Genomic DNA, 19,609 nt, shown 5'->3' with positions numbered 1-19,609 from the left:
TTCCAGACCAAAAAAAAATCATGCCTGCAGTACTTTTTTTTTTTTTAAAAGCACAGGAACTGACTGCACTGGTGGGAACTACAGCCCTAAAATACTATACGAATTCATGGGGATGCAATTTAAAAAACATTATGGTCTGGTGATGGTGGAAACAAGCCCTATCGCTCGGCTGTGTATCGCTCGGCTGTGTATCGCTCGGCTGTGTATCGTTCGGCTGTAGATCCTCCAATCATCTCTGACTTGGTTGCTGACACTGTCCTTCCTTCTGGAGGGTGGCTACTTTTGTTCCCCATGGTCCCTGTGTGTGTTGTAAAGTAGCCACTGCTCCAAACTCACTGCCATGATGGACTACAATCTCAGTGTAAACTAGTAAACTAAAAGTGAGATTGTAGTCCATCACAGGAGTGAGCTTGGAGTGGTGACTACTTTACAAATTTGTAAACTAAAGGTGAGATTAATGATTGGGGTACTTGAGTGCATTATTAAGACTTGACTGCTGAGTTTAGTGTCACTTTAAATGTGTTAATGGCAGAGTGTGCAGCAATAATCGACCCGGTTGCGGAATCCTTTACAATTAGTTTGTTTTACTCATATTCAGCTTACATTGTGACTTCCTGGGGAAAAGTGATGTGAAAGCTTGGTGGTTTTATCTGAACTCATACCGTGCCACGGGCAGAACCAGCGGGTGTCACTGTTGTTGTACGGAAATATTTTTACATCTGAAAGAATTCTGCTGTTACAAAAAAAACATACTGAAAGCTGTCTCTGCTGCAAGCCGTCTCTATGATAGGTTCATCAACTCTCCCTGTTCTTAAAAATCCATAAACAACCTACTTTTAAGACAATGTCTGAGAGCTAGAAAGGAAGCGTAACATCCACCAATCATAAAAGATGGAGTCTAATTTCTTTGCCTACAAGGTTATGATCCAAGACTTGATTTCAACCTCTTGTAATTCCCCGTACAGTTAGACTTGGGCAGGTAAGAGCAGCACTCTGGGTTCATCAGGTATCCTGCATTCACAAATGCTGACAGAAGCAGAGAGAAGATAAATGACCTCATCAGTTCATTGCTGCTCCTTAACTGTCCAGTTAAAGTCTGGGGCGCGGAGAGGTGACCAAGCTGTTTTGCTTAACAGCAGTAGAGAAAAGTCAGGTCAGTCAGTTCACTGTGCTGTCTGTCAGAACTGCATAAATCGCAGGGCTAGGTGGACAGAAATACAAATACTTAGCAGATAAAAAACAACCTGATATATTTATTTATTTGGCATTTTTAACCATTTTTCTTGGATTTTAACATACTCCGCTAGAATATAGTTGGTTAAAGGAAAAACTCCACTAGAAATGTATACTGTGGCCACATTGCATGTTTTTAATATGTTTGTTTATGCCTAAAAAAATGGTTTTGTATTATGTTTTAGTTGGGTGAATAGGAAATATTACATAGTATTATTTTTATTTGCCATTTGCATCCAACAGATGGCAAGCAGTCAAGCAGCTTTCTTTCCAAGTCATATTGTATCTGTTCCATGATATAGAGCTGGAGTCACTAAATGGCTGACTTGCACTGCATATTGGCTGGCTGACAGTGAATAGTGTTTCCACTGCCAACCATAACCCAGCGCAGGTTCCCTCTCTGCTTCAGTCATTGGTTGCTAGGGCGGCTGGCGTCCTAGCAACCAATGACGTCAGCCAGGGCCGGCTGCTACAACTACAAGTGATCTGGGCTTTGGGGGCCTGGGACCACGGCAAACGATGTCAGGATGGAGAGTGGGAGCAAGCCGAGGAATGTCCGTTCCCCAATCTGCTCTGTGATCACTGAATTATGAAGTGCTGCTCTAAGCGCTTCCTGCTTCATCTGTCATGAGTAGACAGGAGAAGAACCACATTCCTGTGCTTGATGGTCTGTATTGGAAGGCAGGGGAGACATCAGAGGTCTAATAGATTCCTGATGTCTCCGTGAAGAGAACCTGTCACCTCCAAATGCTGTCACAGGGCTTGTTAACCCCTTCGTCACAGCAAAAGTTAAGTGAAAAAAAAGTGATAAAAGTAAAAAATGATAATAAAAAGAAAATAAAACTTACCCTACTGCCCCGCCATTTAATTCGAATAAAAATGTGCACGTAAGGAATGCCGTGTATGTAAACGGGGGGGCCTCTAACAAAAAAATAAATAAAGTGCGATGTGCTGTGATTGGTGCATCAGCACTGTGCCTGGGAATACACACCAGCAGCACAGACTGAGTGATCGTTCTGTCTGGAGTGCGATTTGGACCTCGGCTCGATGTAAATTTTATTCACCAGACACTTTTGAATTTTAATTCATTATCCCCGATTATGCGGATCAGACAGACTGCAGATAGTGTCACACAAGAATGACATACTACTCTTCCTCATTCTTACCAGAGATGGGACTGTCTGCCTAGTCAGTTGTACGGAGGGTTCGCCCCAACAGTCACCCAAACTGCATACCATGTGAACTGCACGTCATGGCTACATCATGCATTAAATGTTTGTCTCTACAATAAGGATGTTATGCCGATAACATTATTTAAAACCATTTATAGACGTTTACAAATTTTGGAAAAGGAAGTTGACCAAAACCCAGCATGCAATGTAGAACACTATCTGAGAGAATATCTCCACCATGCTTTCAGCTTCCGGGACTAGGTGTAATAGTTAATGTATTTGTCCCTCCCTGTGTGTGACCCATCCACCTCTTTCTTGAGAAGTCACAGCTTAGAATTTCTGGACCAGAAAATAAAGCTTAACTCCCATAATTCCCAGCGTGAGGTGTGCCGGCCATCCATGATTATCTAAAACTGACAGAAAATTCAAATACTCACTGCTTTTTTCAGAAGTCTGCACAGAGCTTGGGGTAGCATTCCTGGCATCCCCAGCACTGTGCTTTAGGCTTGTTGCAGGAAGTCCCTTGTCTTTGGTGAAATACTGACTAAGGGTTCGTTAACACTAGCTGCATGGTAAAATGCGGCGTTTTAACGCGTGGCTAGTGTCCTCTTGGTGGAAGCGGTGGGCCATGGTGCCTTGTGTTGTTACAGTGCAAGACACTGTTTACCCCTTTTTTTTTCCTAACTTAATTTGAAGTGTACAAAGCATACACTCCATTCTTATCTCTGCATGGCAGCATGCAGTGATCTTTGGTGGCATCCGGTGTGCTATGGAAAAATGCGGTATGTCTGCATTTTACCGGACCCAGCCAAACATCACACTCGCGTTGTGTTGTGAGTGGGGGTAGATAGAAAACGATTGTTTTCTATGTGCCCTAGCAGCAACAGGCATTGGTCTGGTGCGAAAAAACCCCAGTCACCACTGTATGTGTGAATAAGGATGTCCAGGAATGATGATCTAATTAAAGAAGGTAAAGCTCTCTGATAGTAATTAGTGTCAGCAAGCTGATGGAATAGCCTGTTTCAGTACCCCCAGAACCGAAGCAGCTAAGACTGTTCCATACAGTTAGCTAAAAATCTAACAATGTATATCAGAGGAATGTAGAGTAGGCAGAGTGTGACTAATAATTGGTAGAGATGTTGGGGTGTAGTCATCCAGCATCTTGGAAAAATTATATCTTTGAGCACTGTCATTATGCCTAAGCAGGGAAGGAATTGCGTTTTTCTCATCAAAAGTGAATTTTCACGTCAATGTGCCAATGGGAATTGTCCATGTCACACAGACCGTGAAGTGGACAACTGGAAGAAGGACCCCTGCAGGAAATAAAAAAAGAGAAAAGAAGAACCCAGGGCTGAATGATCACGTGATCGCAAGCTAAGGCAAGTGAAAAAGTGAAGGTAGCTTATCCCTGAAACGCGTAGGCCCTAAACTGCATCACTGGCGAGTCCAGCGATGGGGGATTACTCTACATGGCTATGCTGTCCATTTGAGTTATGCGGTTAAGATCTTGGACTCCCATGTTTCTGAGTACCATTATCCATTTTTTATTTTCTTTAATAAATGATACTACACAAGGAGGCGGCACCTTTTTCTGATTTCTGTTTACTTAGAAAGGAGTTGGGATTTAAAAAATTTTGGTGTTATGTGATCTCATGGGGGAGACTGTCCATCATTCAATGTCCACCCTCACTAGGACAGGAAGCTGGGAAAACCTTTCCTAGTGGAGACGCATTTCTAAATGGTCCAAAAGAAAGAAATGGCTTGAGTTGCACTGTCAGCATTTCAGTATGTCCTGCCTGCATTGTAACTATTTGCTATGAGTTATTTCACAATATTGCTCTTTGCATTAAATGAAACGGTGTGAATAATTTCAGCTTGCATTAAGAAAGTGTAAGCAGTCCAAGCACCGGGCAGGCTTAGGAAGCCGAATGTCCCCTACCTGCCATTCTAATCTATATTTCTACTAGGAACTAGCTGCAGATCCTGTCACAGATGTCGAATGAATATACACCCACACACTGGCTGCTGTGGATGGTCTAATCCATCCCTAAATGCTGGAGACAAGCTGTTCTCAGAGACCCTTGACGTTTTTACTGGCGTTATAAACGAGAGGGATTGCATTTGGCGTGTAAGAGACGCGGTAGTCACCTGCAGAGTTCAGAGCAGATTCATGGCATGACTGGCCAATTTTACCTGAAAACAAGGAGAATGATATCACTTTGCTAGTCACGCAATCGAGTCCCACATTTATTTATGGAAACCATTTTGCCGTAGCAGTTTAGTGCAGACGCCAAGTCATCCCTGTCACGGATGCTAAACAGCTCCACTGCTGAGCTTCAATTTCACTGTGTTGACACAACAGTTATGGAGCGAAGCATAGTAAGATTTTTGTGTTTTAAAGGCTGCGTAAATTCAGTCTTGGCATGTACTTTATAAACATGCCATTTCTTGTTTTACATTTAGATTTTATTTCACCTTTGGTGATTTTTTTTCTCCCCCCCCCCCCCCCCACCCCAGATTTACTTTCGGAATCATTTTTGCGTTCCCTCAGAGCTTCAGCGGCCCATAGCAATACTGGTGTGCATTGTGCATAGTTTTGCATTAATGTCTGTTGCATATCATTTAACATCTGCTGGCCTTCGTTCCATACATCAAGTTGTTGTTGTAGTTTAGCGGTGAATAAACAGCGCTGTTTAATGCCGGCACGCCAGCTAGCTACTCCAGAATAACAGGACTGAGCGCCGAGGCAAGAATATGCTTCCTGTCATTTTCATATTTGAATACAACTTTTTTTCTTTGTATTACACTTTAGGTAGAAAGAGCAAGTGTCAGACAGCAGTTTAAGGGTTTGAGTTACTGGGAGTGCTGTGATGTGCTCTGTTAAAGGGGAATTAAACTCTGGAAGCCATGCCTAAAAAAGGCAGGTCAAGGGCAAAGGACTAGCCACCAGTATTGTATGTGGTTTCTCTGCAGCTGATCTTTACCCCATTACTGAATTACCATGCCTTGTTCTGTAATGTGTCTCTGTATGGAGGTGGCCAGCTTGGTAAAGTCTTCTGCCTCTTTATTTCAGGGAGCAGCACAGTAGAGACATTACCAAATCTCACTCACAGCTATGAGTGCCTAGGAACCCTCACATCCCAGGACTGCACTACTATATTTCAGGAGGAAGTCTAGACAAAATGTACATTTTTCAGGGTACTCATGCACAGTAACATTGCTGGATTTTCCTTTATGACATTGTAAATACTAAAGTAGAACTGGGGCCACAATTTGTTTTTTCTTTAGTTTTGGATAGAGTTATGGGAGTAATAACCCTTGTCAGTTTTTATTTTGCCTTCTGTACCCCATTGGGAAGATTTCCCTTCCTGTCTAATATAATAGTAAGTGAGAGAAAATCCCTCCAAAGAGAGAGAAGTCCCTTGTGGTCAGCAGTGTCACTAGAACTAGTGTCCCCACTGGAAGATTTCCCATCTAATCCTGTTCTGATGACAACCCAACATTTGGGACTTTCTTTCACCTTCAGTGAGAATGGTCACCAGGACCAATAGAGAGGGTGAATCTGCCTAAAGGGGACATAGGTTTTTTTGTTTTAATCTCTCTCCACTCTATCCAAATCTAAAAAAAAATGGCTTCAATTGCACTTTTTGAGCTCAAGTAGTATGAAACTCTCAAACCTTTTTTTCAATAATGAATCCAGATCAAACAAGCAAAGTATTTCTTTAAAGATCTGCTCAAGCACTTCTGGTAATAATGTTTCCTGCTCCAACTCTCTCAGCTTGGCTTCCCTGATCTTCCTGTCCAGTACAAGATCACTAGGGACACAACAGTCTCTAGCAGCCATCCATCAACTAGCTTGGAGAAGGGGAGAGGGGGATGGGGGGGAGTGAAGTGACTTGCTTGCTGTGTCTGTGTGGAGATGCACACAACTTACTATCACACACAAGGGTGGCTCAATAGAACCCTGCAAGAGAAAGGAGCCACCCTAAACCAAGAAATCAGGGCCAGAGCTCAGGGGAGCAGCTGATTCTGCAAGAAACTAAAACGTTTAAACATCAAGGAGCAGCATTCATTGTAAGTGATTTCATCAGTATTTGAAACAGCTCAAAAAAACGTTTTACTTTGATCCTATTTTTTTAAAAGGCTCTAACGGCAAGTGGACTGTGGATGTTCCAAGAACTATAGCTCCCAGCATGTCTTTCCTGCCTCCCGCACTGAGGGCTGAAATTGCTTGTTTCACTTGCATGTGATTGAAGTAAACCTGTTATGTGAGAATAGGGTGGGCTGCCAATACTGACCTCCTACTGCAAATGCTAGTTACCTGGCCATTATGTGAGCTGTATCGCTTGAATACTTTAGGTCACTGACGCAAGAAAGGTTAGGAAAGCCGAGGTGGGGACTGCACACTTGTTAAACGTTATATTAAAAATCAATATAGTGAAAGCTCAACTCCAGGTTCAAGGAGTGAACTTAAAGGAGAACTATGAGGTGAGTGAAAATCGCTCATCCTCATAGTTCGAGCCGACATGTGACAATTAAACTGTCACACGTCGGCTCAATAGATCGGGAAATAAGCCAACACATACCGTCGCTCGCACACTCACTTCGCGATCATCTCCATGCAGAGAGCCGTGACTGACAGTCATGCCTCCTCGCACGGATTCCCCCCTTCCCGCTCTGATCTTCCAGTGCTGACTGGAGGAACGGACGGGGAGGGGGTGGGCACTGGGTACAGCTGGCTCTATCTCTAGATAGGCAGAGCCAGCTGTCAATCAGCCAGCTGGGTGGATCTAGACAGTAATGTCCGGATCGGTCCCGGTTGCGGCGGTCTCAGTATATCGCGAGCTATAGCTCACGATATACTGAGCTTTGGGTCACAGGAGGACACTAGTTTATGTCCTGTTTATGTCCTCCCGTGACCCATAAGAGAACTATGGGAAAAAACACTTACCCCATAGTTCTCTTTTAAATTGCAAAAGATACATCACTACAGGACAGACAAGCTGGTCTAAGGAACCCCAGCAAGTGTCAGGGAAAACAGGTATTCGACCCACCCAAAGTGTGGAATACTTGGAGCAGTGAAGACATTTAACACACGGGCTGCTGAAATGGTAAGTATATTCCCTCTTCTTTTACATGTATGGTTTTGTATACAGGGAATTCTGTGGTGACAGGTTCACTTTCTTTGCTGAGAAAGCCTGTTTATAATTCTTATAGCTATATGGTACTGCTCATATACATGCAAAGGTTTGTAGGTAGGCCATTATACTGTTATTATTATTATTATTATTATTAATAAACTTGCCTTGTATTGTTTTTATGTGTAGGAAACGGTGGAAAAATGTGTTCAAGCAGACGTGAGTGAGGTGGTTCTGGTAAGATGTATACTTGTTCTAGAACTGTGCTAGTGTACTGTATTAGAACCCACACAGGTTACATTTTATGTAATAGGATGTTATTAATGAGATTTGTCTATTTATCTCTAGAAAGAATCTGCAGTTTCTGAAATTCCATCAGTTAAAGTTGTTGCAGATGAGGAATTTCTGCCATTTAAAGATAACACATTTGACCTTGTTGTCAGCAGTTTAAGGTATGAGGTTTTGATATCTCTCAATGTCCCATGCCATTAGGAAACCATTGCCTCATTTTTTAAAGAAGAACTGTGGGCAAATTAAAATCTTAATCCTTGCAGTGGGGCTACCCCCGCACTGCAAGGGTTAAATGCTCAATTTGTCTAGGGAGCTACAATAACAAATATATACTCACCTAAAACACAATCCTTTCTGGCTGTTAGACCGGTCCCTGCAGCCTGTCTCCTCCTCTGTTCCAGCAGTCTAAGGTCTAGTGAGTCATCAGGACGCCATGGGACCTTGCATCGCTGTAGCAGAGGAGGAGACGGGCTGCAGGGACCGGTCAAGGATCCAGCCAGGATCGCGTTTCAGGCGAGTATAAAAGTTATTTTAGTTCCCTAGACAAAACGGGCACTTAACCCTTGCCGTGCAAGGTTTTATATGCCCGGAGTTCTTCTTTACGGTAACTAAAACAGTAATTGCCTCTGTTACCTGTAGCAATCATGGTTTTGTTTTTTCATTTTTACTCAGTACTGCACTGGGACAATGTAAGATGGGGAATCTGGTTGCTATGGCCAACACCGTCAGTTTATTTCCGGCAATTTGATACAAAATGTCTGGAGTTAAGACACATACAAGTGACATAATCTCAGTTTATTTCTACTTGTGCATTATATAATTATCACTCTTCTGTGTTTTCCAGCTTGCACTGGGTGAATGATTTACCTAGAGCTTTTCAAGAGGTAAGAACCATACTCCTAAATGTATACAGTTTCACAAAAAAAAGACATTTTACTTCTCAAAATCTCTTATAAATCTGCACTTATTTAAACAGAGAAATTTGGGGGATTTTAGCTTTAAATAGGGTGAGGAAGCCTTAGCACCTCTGTTAACCCATTACCACCAGCTCCCGATGTTCCTTTAACGTAGAGGGTTCTGATCATGTGACCAATGTGATTGGCTCAAAAACTGTCCCACCACCTCTTGGGACTCCGGAGACCTCCGGTGACTGGGAGCTGTCTGTGACAGCTCAGTCAGTGTGCTGGAAACTGTTTGTAGATCGTCATTACTAAACATTTCTAAAGGTGTGTTTGTTGTTGTTATTTTAAAGATCTTGGTAAAGTTCCTCTTTAATATATCTCCCTTTACTTCCTGGAACTTTGGCACATGTGACTAGGACATGTGACCACGTACATCATCTCAGGGGAGGTAAATGTCTTTCCCTGGGATCTCATGAGCTATCCCAGCAATGCTCTGCTGATGTAACCTTCCCGGGGTGCATCTCTTAGGCATGGACTACATCACTAATGCCTAAGAGGACAAGGAAGTGGAAAAAACAATATCTGTAAGTAAAAGAAAAATACATTTATTTAACTAATGAATGTATCATGAATTCATATCAGCATACAGAGCTGCATGCTCATGTGATTTTTAGTGAAAGGGGGTAAGGGTCTGCTTTAAGACCCAACCAGAAAAGAGATAATTCTGGAGAAACACTATCTGTAGTCACCAGGAGCTGCCATCAGCTGGACGGCACATAATAAAAATAATAAATGTTTTAGGGAGTGCACTCTGGATGATTACATTCTGCGGGATAACGAACTGTGACCACATGGCAGTAGTATTATGTCACTGACCAGCTACTTTTCCAAAAGGCTCTGAAACTATTTTATTCCAAATGCCATTCAAATATAAAAAAACAAACCCACTTTTCACTTTAAACACAGAAAGGTAGGAAGCATTTGTTACACAGAAAATCTATGATTTAGTTTGTATTAATCTCCTTGTGTTTAGATCTATCGGGTACTTAAAGACGATGGAGTGTTCATTGGTGCCATGTTTGGTGGAGAAACACTGTATGAACTCCGCTGCTCCTTACAGCTAGCTGAGCTAGAGAGGGAAGGAGGCTTCTCACCTCACGTGTCTCCATTTACTGCTGTTAATGACCTCGGTAATCTGCTGGGAAGAGCTGGCTTTAAGATGCTGACTGTGGTAAGTTACAGGGGAACAGGAGATTGGGGAGCATATTCTATTTGGCTTGGTGTAGTACAATGGAGTCCCTAGGCTAAGTCTGTGCTTAATTCTGATGTGCTAAACTGGCAGTAACAGAACAGGTATTCCACTAATATCATCATAGGTGTTCTGAGAGCCCAAAAACAAGGGCACTCTGTTATGTAAATAGCAAACAAATTTGAAGTTTGAGTTCTGGCCTGCCCTCTTCAACCTTGCTATTGGTTCATCACCATGGTGGGTTGCCTCACTGACCAATAGGGATATATAAGAAGGGGCAGGCCTTGAGGTCTGGAACTTAAACAGTTAAGTTCCACGGCCATTTTCACATTTCATCTATAAGCCTATTAATACACAAATAACTCTGTTACTTACTAAATAATGCAGTGAGGGTTTTGCTGTGACAAATACAGCGTTCTTTTGGTGATATCGGCTTTTATTTCATTTTGCATTTACAATATACAGATAGTGAAATAAAAACACAATAAGTGATTTTTTTCCCCATGGTGGCCACTGGTCACTGGCGAGTGATTACTAGCCCCCTGGCTTCCTAATTGGCCAGAAAGCCCACTCCTGGTGACAAAGGAGCATGGAGCCAGCTTCCCTGGTAATCAGGAGGCCGGGTGGCAAGTCATTACACGCTGTCCGGCTTCCTTAATGGGACTTCAGTGATCAGTATTCAATATCGGCGAGTACCGGAAATAAAATATCAGTACTCGATACTGAAAAAACTTTATTGGTGCATCCCTACTTATCACCCCTGTACATGTTGGGAATTGTAGTTTGCAAGCACATGATCAGTAGTTGGTAACGACACAGCAGCAGTTTGAATGTGCACTCCTATAATGATGAGGTTTTTTTGACACCTTGAAGTAAGAGGATGAATGCTGCATACACACTTTATAACTGTACAAAAAGCATGTAAACAATTACAAAGCATTGAATGCCTTCTATTAAATTCCTCTGATCTAGAAGGCACAGAACACACCAAGTGATGAAGGAGTTAAGAAAGCTAGATGGTTGCTGGCTGCATATGAATAGTCATTCAGATTTGAAACATATAACATAACCAGTTATATTGTTTAGCGTCTTAATTTGAAGAATCTTCCGCACATGACATCATGATTGTAAGAGATTTTATTTTAAGATACATAAAAGCATGAAGCCAACCATACCTGTTGCGCTTCTACACATGAAAGGTAGGTGGTGCTGTCTGCTTGCAGTAGGAGCATCACAACTGAGATCTTTGCTGGTTCCCTGGAGTGTTTCATATGTTTTGCCTGCTGGAAATTTGGATAAAAATGCAGGAATTATAGAATTTCATAGTCGACAGCTGCAACTTTCTTTTACACTGGAAACACTACACTACAGTACACTTGACTTTTGGGGACAAAGCTAATCAGGTTACACAAAAGACTGAAAGAGAAGCCTTTCTCACATCTCCTGGATAGCTGGTTGTAGACATAACAGGGAGGTTTGGGAGGACATAAGTGGACAAAAATGATGTGGCAGCTTGTCCAGACTGTCACCTAGACTTGGATCTTCTCCTATCCTAGCTCTATGTACTGAGCCCCCCCAGTGTGAACCCCAGCAATGGCCATGAGGAAAAATGAATTGTTGCAAGATGAAAACAAAAGTGACAAAGGGCCCAGGAGCAAAACATGTGTTGGTGTTATCTTGCTCCTGATGACTTTGACGTGTTTTTCATCATTTAAACATGTCATTCTGGTGATTCAGCCATTTTGAACTCTCCTATGTTTATGGAATATCTGAGATCCCAGAAAGAGGGGGACACCTTCAAACCTCCAAAACCTGTTGTCTGCCCAGTATTCAAAGTTTTTGGACTCTCAGCTTATTGGTCTGGTGCTGCTTTTGAACTTTGTATATTTCCAAACTTGAAGTGCCCAGTTTAAAGGGTAATTCCACTTTCCCAGATGCATTTGGGAAAATGGAATTACCCTCTCCCCCCCCCCCTCTTTTGACGAACGCTCCTTCCCCTCTGCCAGTACGGGAGTACTATCCGTACCTTGTACTGCTGTTTAGCACAGCCCTATGCTCTGGATTTTGAATTTGGCATGCAAATAGCGAGCACTCATTGGTCAGCACGGTCACCTGGCCGCCTGACCAATGAGAAATGCTTCTTTGCAAGAATCCATTGGTCAGCGCAGTCAAAAGCGCTTCTCATTGGTCAGTGCAGTCAGGACCAATGGGTGCAGACAAATGAGTGCTCGTCAATTGCAAGTGAAATTCAAAATCCAGAGAACAGGGCTGCGCTAGATAGCAGTACAGGGAACGGATAGCACAACTATACCAGCAGAAGGGAAGGAGGGTTTGCTGAAATGTAAGTATAGCAGAGAGGGGAGATGGGGCCAGATTGGAGGGGGTAACTCCATTTTCCCAAATTCACCTAGGAAAGTAGAATTATCCTTTAAGGGGCAGCCAGTTTGTTTTATATGCACAGCCTCACCAGAGCCATTGAACACCATATACATTTGTTTGATCTTCTTCAATCATGATCCACTCATGCTTAAAATTCAGTGTCTTAGTTACACATATTCCAGTCAAACAGGCCACCTTGATACTGTTTACCATAAATGAAAAATGCCTATTGCTCATAACCTGCTTTATGCTTATTCATGATGCCTATTATAAGCATTCCTGTGAAGCCAATCTTTGTCATGTGTAAAGTAAGACCATTGTATTGTAAAACAGATTGGTAGCCCATTCAGTTGACTTATTTGTTTACATTTAGGCTTCCATTGCCGATCCTCCAATGATCATTTGGCGTCTTCTATTAAAATCTGGTTATATAGCAGAATCAGCTTAGAGTTGGGAACTCTGCTGTGTACATAAAAACTAGACAAATGACAGAGACCTTACCTTGTGTAATTAGTGGGCTGCTGTATGTTTAAGTCTTCTTTTTAGTGAAAATTCCATTTGAAGGCTGAAGTGTAATATTTCCATTTAACGTCTTCCCTTTGGTCTCTGCTTTTATCTTTTTATAGGGACAAAATCATTTTGATGGCACAGCTATCAATTTATATAGCTGGCTGACGCTTGTCACCTGCAAACTGCAATGACCAGATCGTAACTCCTAAGGACAGAGCAGCACCAAACTGTTTTACACTGACTACTACCATGTGACATGGAATAAAAACCACATATTCGGTCATTCAGCTTGTAGTTATGTAATTCCTTTGTGTGATCTTATTTCTGCAGGATACAGATGAAATTCAGGTTCACTATCCTGGGATGTTTGAACTAATGAAAGATTTGCAAGGCAAGTATACATTATTTGTAAATGCATGCTTTCCCTTAATGTCTAAATAACACCTTGCATAAGATTATAATTAGATCAGTGCAGCGAATGTCTGGTTGCACTGACATGCCAGGGTTTGTCCATGGATGAATGACCTGCATGCAGAACCTCTGAAGTCTGGAAACATTTCTCCTGACAATAGAGCAGATTTGAATACCAGATGCTACAGTCTGCTGCCCAAAACGTTGTCTCTCATATACAAGAGTTCCTGGAACAGTTTTTTAAAGGGAATGCATAGTGCATAGTGTTCTTATTTTTTTTTAATTTGTATATTATGTTCAGTAGTTAAAAAAAATAATTTAATTTCTGCATAGTCAAGCTTAAATGAAAATTTGCATATAAATGACAGTTATGTTAATCTGCATTGTGTTTTGTGTGTTTTCAGGTATGGGAGAGAGTAATTGCGCTTGGAACAGAAGAAGCTTGCTGCACAGGGATTCCATGATAGCAGCTGCATCCATATACCAAGGTAACATATCCCTCTGAAATGCTGTTTTCTTTTATCAGAATCTTCATGTCACTATGATCACACAAGCTTTGACATCATATGTGATATTTACTAGGGATGCACCGATATATCGGCCGCTGAAAATGGCACTTTTGGCTAAATGCCGAAAGTGCAATTTTTGTGCCGATACATCGGCGCCTCTGGGCACTGCTCTGTGCACCTGCGGGGAGGAGAGAAAGTGTGACAGCCGGCCGAGCGCTGCGGGAGGAGAGCACTGTGACCTGCCAGCGTCTCTCCCCCCACCCAACTCAGCCTCCTATCACAGTCCGGCAGAGTGGTGTGGGGGCGGAGACAGCCAGCGCTGTCACAGGAGGCTGAGCTTTCCTCCCTGCTCCACTCGCTCAGCCTCCTGTGACAGCGTGTCAGAGAGGAGAGTCAATGCAAACACTCAGTGATCAGTGATTGCTGAGTGTTTGTAGATAATTGAGGACATAGCATGTTGACTATAGCCTCAATTATGAATTAATGGAAAGTGATCTACATCACCTCCTGTTCATTCATAGTTGTAGTTATAGTAAATATACTTTGTCCTCATGTTATCAATGAACAGGAACACTCATAGAGGATTCCTGTTCATTGATAACAGGGGCTGCAGAAAAAGAGATTGAGGACTTTGTGTCCTCAATCTCTTTTTCTATTTTAAAAGGGAAATATCAGGGGTCTGTTTAGACCCCCAATATTTCCCCAAAGCCCCTAACAGTAAAGTAAAAAATAAAAATATTTATAAAAATAAATTTAAAAACATTAAAAAGTTTATAAAAATAAAATATTAAAAAAATTAGAAAATTAAAATAAAAAAACATTTTCGGTTTCAGCCTTACAATTTTTTTTATTTTTTTTGGCTTCGTTTCGGTTTTGAAATTTGCATTCCGGTGCACCTCTAATATTTACCAGCTTATGGCTTTGGAATCAAACAGATCCTGATCCAGCATGCTGGTAAACATTGAAAGATGGCAGCTATAGACTTTAGCTAGATGTCTGTTGATCCATTTATGTCATGTATTATTTATTTTTTTGTTGGCAAGGATTAGAATCCTTGACAGGTTTTTTTATTGCTGTCTGGGTGCACAATAGGGATATTTCTGCTTACTTTCGGTGTGATGCCCAGTACAGGATTCTACGGGAAATCTCCCCAATGGGACACAGACAGCAATAGAAATATGACAAAGGTTCTAATCCCTTACTCTAGCAAAAAAAATTGCTAGCGTTCAACTTAAAAGAGAACCTTTTCTCAGCCCATGCATTTCAAAGTAAATGGTTATACTCCTCTACTGCTTATACCGGTTGCCTGAGTGAGCTTAGGTGGGGAGGAGGTGCGGTGCACAGCGTGTGGAGCTGTGAACAGGGCCAACTGATCAGAAGGCGATTAATCGATTATTGAAAAAGTTGACAACTTTTTCAATAATCGATTATAATCGATTATGTCGATTAGTTGTTGCAGCCCTAATTGCAAGGACTGAGTGCTTACACATAGCTTTTTACTTGTTATTAGCAGCCGACTGATGGAGCAAAGGGAGGGCAAGTATAAGCAGTGAGGGGCAGGCAATTCATTTCTTGACTTTAAATTTACCTTACATGACCAAAGTACAGGTTCACGTTATCGAGAAATGGCAGTCAATTATTGAGGGTGAAATCAATCATAGCTGACCTCCAGACAAACATTAAAAAAAACTGATTAAATACATATAAGGTGGCGGTTTTACCTTCCATAGTATTGGCATTTTTATTTATGCAGCCCCATCACACAGCCAGAAGGATGACACTACCTTCTGTGTTACAGTTAAAGCATGCACTGCTGACACCACCCCGTGCCCAGCCTGTTCATTGCACAGTGAAGGAGCAGCAGTAGCCTGAGTAGGTCAACTCTCTGCTCACTATGCTGCCTTTTCCTTTCACCACAGCACTTTGCATGCAGCTTACCTGTTTCACTCTGTTAGTCTAAGTGTTGTTGTACAGTGAACTGCAAGAGGCTGGTCTGAAGTAAAATTCATGTACAATCACAGTTGCATTCTAAACATACTCAGTTATTTATTAATGAACATTAAAAAGATAACACCTGTAAAAGAACAAATGTATTGCTGGCTATAACTCCTGAGGGTTCAGTTGGGCCTTAACAATGCATACTGTCCAGTTGTACATTTAGTACTTGTTGGGGTAAAATGTACAGCCCCCCCCCCCCTCCATTGCAAGGGTTAAATGCTTATTTTGTCCAAGGAATAGGAATAAGCACCAGACTTGGCTTATTGCTTGCACTGTTCTTGGTGACATAGGAAATATACAACTGGTCGGGCAATGAAGAGGAGTAGCTTTGGGATGGAAGTCTGCAGGAGCGCGTAATTAGGTAAGTATGAAGGGGGGGCGGCACTGCAAGGGTAATTCTTTCTGCTGCCCAGAGTTAGGCGTTAATATGCATCAGTATTAGGAACACGTATCAGAGTTACACCTAGCTTATACCCACATTTTAAAAATGTAAAACACGGAACACAAATAGCTCTAATTAATTAAGGGTCTTGGCTGGGGTGGACATATTTGTGTCTCCCTCTAGAACAAGGCTAATCATATATGCCTCAGCCCAGATGTCTTGACTTTTACAGCAGCGGATCAGTTTGTTCTCTTTTGCTGTTTGAATTACTGCACACACGGGTCCCTAAAACACATTTCATCTTTCCATAGAGATGTACGGGGAAGAGGAAGGCTCTGTACCAGCAACGTTCCAGATATACTATATGATTGGGTGGAAACCTCATGAATCACAGGTAATCAGTGAGGCTTCTTGTGCAGAGCGTGGGTCATAAAGAAGCTCCCAGACTGACTGCTTGCACTGAACATCTGCTCATGTAAACACAATAAATATGAAATTACAATAGAATGAAGGAGTTTATTGAAATTGGGGAATTGTTCTGTTTGCATAATTTTTAAAGTATTATTAATAGTCCTGATGAGGATTATGTATGATATTTGTCTTGCTGTAATGCTGGTGTGTATTCATGTAATGCTAGGCAAATGGAATAATATTAACACGATCCTGCAGTTAAATTCCTCCCCAGCCACCTTGGCCCTTGTCATAATAAATGTATAAACATTTGTATACAAATCCCTCTAATGTCCACCTGTGCTACAGAAAATGCTGATCCAGGCTCGTAAAGCAGCTCACGACATAGCCATATTGCTAGGCATATAGTCAGGTGATCTGAGCTTTATAGGAGTTCCAGGATACCACCATAGGCATATGTCATGTGACCATCTGCCACGGGCACCCACAACAGTGTTTTCTGTAGAACAGGTGAATATTGCATGCCATTTTCTATCTTTTGTTATAACAGGGTGCTCATGGCAGAGGTTGGCATTGTGGCATCTTTATTGTAACAGGTTCACTTCAGTGCGGATGCCATAAGAAGCATTTACATAATTTCCCGTCCACTCCCAGACCCCACAAGATTTTCAAGTTAAGCATCAAAAGGCTAGCTAGGCACAATGTCCCACTGCCATGTGACATATCTAGTAGCTGACTGGTTGGTTTCTCTTGGATTAACCTTTTAATTGCTGGCAGGCACAGTGCAGGGTCTCTTGGGCAGATGTTAAAATTCACACTGCCTAGCGGACATCTAAAACACTGAATGTAACCGCACATATGGACGTTGTACTAAAAGGGACATAGAGTTAACATACCATAGAAAATCATAAGTACTTGCCTGAAAATCAAGTCACATTTTCATATCCAGTCGCTCTCTCCCAAAACATGAAATCTATTTGTTCCAGATGAATAATCTATCCCTGTGTTGACAGCAGGAACCTGCAATGTATCGTGTAGCACACTATCACGGCTACATCAAGCAACAAATGAGTGTTTGGTCCGGTTAGGTTTGCTTTTATGCTCCCCATTATTAAACAAGCCAAACATTTATTTCTCTTTATGTTTAAATGAATTCATTGGATTTCATTACATAAAGCGGCATCAGATCCAATACACCAAGCAGCTAGAATGAGATTGTGTGGTGATTCAATTTAGCTTCAGAGCTGCACAAAAAAATTGCAAACAGACCTGAAATATTTTCTTTCCCTCATTTTGTTCTTTCAGGCAAAGCCAGCCAAGAGAGGTTCTGCAACGGTGTCATTTGGAGATCTTGGAAAATTAAATGAAATTGTATCAAAGTCTAAGAAAGATGAAAGCTAAACAGACCGCTTTTCACAATATCATTTCTGAGCTGGATAATAGAAAAGGCTTTTACAATAAACGTTTTGTGGAACTCACTATCCTAAATATTTGAGTTTTATTGTTGCATGAGGTATTACTGTCTCATGATTTCTCTTTAAAGCAGGGGTCCCCAACCCCCAGGTAGTGGAACGGTACCGGTCCATGGCCTGTTAGGAACAGGGCAGCAGGATCCTAGACCCATTAGAAATCTGGAACAGCGCGTTACATCTGTGCAGGGAAGCTACTGGCTTTACAGTTTAAAGCCATTAGCTTACCCCGCACAGGTGCTCGTGTGTCAATTTTTGCCTCGGCTATGAATGTAATGGACCCGCTTCTCCGCACATGCGCATCCCCACCCCCAATACACACCCCCCCCCCCCCCCTTCCCTGGTCTGTAAAAACATTTTCTTCCACAACACCGGTCCCTGGTGCCAAAAACGGTTAGGGACCGCTGTTAAAGGTCATCTAAAGCCAAGAACAAAAATGTTATACATTGCAGCATACTTGTCCTAATGGTTGCATTAGTCTTCATTTTTCAAGCAAAACAATATTTAGGAATTCCATGAAATACCTATCTTTCCAAAAATGTTGTGTTCTTGTAACTTCAATGTAATTGACTTAAAACACAAATCTTTCTCTCCTAATCTCAAAGTCCATCCTACCATCCTAGTGTGACAACCCTGACTCCCTCCATAGATTCAGTGAAGTGACCATAGCCACCCTAGGGCAGGAAGTGCATTAATTCACAGGATTACAAGGTGAAAATAAGTAAATAACAGAAAAAAAGAAAATCAAAGCAACCACCACATCTAAGGACTGGTAACATGTAATATATTAATGACATTTTTGTTTTTGGCTTTAGATACGCTCTAATGTCTCAACTCTGCAATATTTTGAAATGTAATTTACAGTAATCAGAGAGTGTGACAAGCTGCTTGTCTCTTTCAAGAGGTAAATGAGTCTACTTCGGCTCTCCCTGAGCGCTCCTTCTTTGGCAATCTCTCCTCTCGGTAGGGTACACCATTTCCAGATGTCCTCTACTTGGTAAGTGCAGGAATGCATGCATCCATACTGACAACATGCCTGTGATGACAGGATCACATGTGTGTCAGAGCGCTGCATCAGTGCCTGAGAAAAATGTTTTCTGGCTGTTTTGGTGTCCTGTCCGTTTTTGGGCTTTTTTGTAATAAAGTGCAGGGAACTGTCCTTTGACACCCAGCCAGGCAGTATGGCTAGTGATGCACACTGAACTACATCATGTCTGAGGACACTTGTGACCCTATCCAACGCATGTTTTGGCTTGTCTGAGAGATCTGCTAGATATGAACATGTTTCTCTCTCTCCTGTCTCCATAGAAATCACCTTGTATATTTTTAGCATCCAGCCTAATAAAACTTTCCAGCTGAAACCTTTTATTTTTTTTAAATAGGCTGATAAAAAGTATTACACAGTATTTTGAAGATGTATGGCAAGCCAATTTATGGCATACAACTGCATTTTATGGTGACCTTTATGAATTCGAGATGCTTGGAGAAGCTGCAAGAGTGAATTGTGATATGCATGGGACAGCACATGCATTGTGCAATGACAAATGATCTGTGA

At 41.8% G+C, this 19,609-nt stretch overlaps 1 protein-coding gene across 1 annotated transcript in view; it reads left to right on the top strand.

Annotated features, from left to right (window-relative positions):
• NDUFAF5 (NADH:ubiquinone oxidoreductase complex assembly factor 5) overlaps positions 1-18,110 on the top strand; it is a 25,944-nt gene extending 7,834 nt beyond the window's left edge. The window contains exons 4-11 of the mRNA XM_018554266.1: positions 7,733-7,780; positions 7,892-7,995; positions 8,679-8,718; positions 9,770-9,967; positions 13,205-13,265; positions 13,690-13,773; positions 16,486-16,568; positions 17,891-18,110. Coding sequence (XP_018409768.1) covers positions 7,733-7,780; positions 7,892-7,995; positions 8,679-8,718; positions 9,770-9,967; positions 13,205-13,265; positions 13,690-13,773; positions 16,486-16,568; positions 17,891-17,986 — 714 coding nt within the window. The 3' untranslated portion in view covers positions 17,987-18,110. The remainder of the gene's footprint in view (positions 1-7,732; positions 7,781-7,891; positions 7,996-8,678; positions 8,719-9,769; positions 9,968-13,204; positions 13,266-13,689; positions 13,774-16,485; positions 16,569-17,890) is intronic.
• Positions 18,111-19,609: the final 1,499 nt, after the last annotated feature.

Source organism: Nanorana parkeri, unplaced genomic scaffold, assembly GCF_000935625.1.
Source record: "Nanorana parkeri isolate BGI_ZX_2015 unplaced genomic scaffold, ASM93562v1 scaffold151, whole genome shotgun sequence".
In the NCBI taxonomy this organism is placed as follows: domain Eukaryota; kingdom Metazoa; phylum Chordata; class Amphibia; order Anura; family Dicroglossidae; genus Nanorana; species Nanorana parkeri.
Note: the sequence above shows the minus strand (reverse complement) of the source record. Positions and strands in the feature narration are given on the sequence as shown.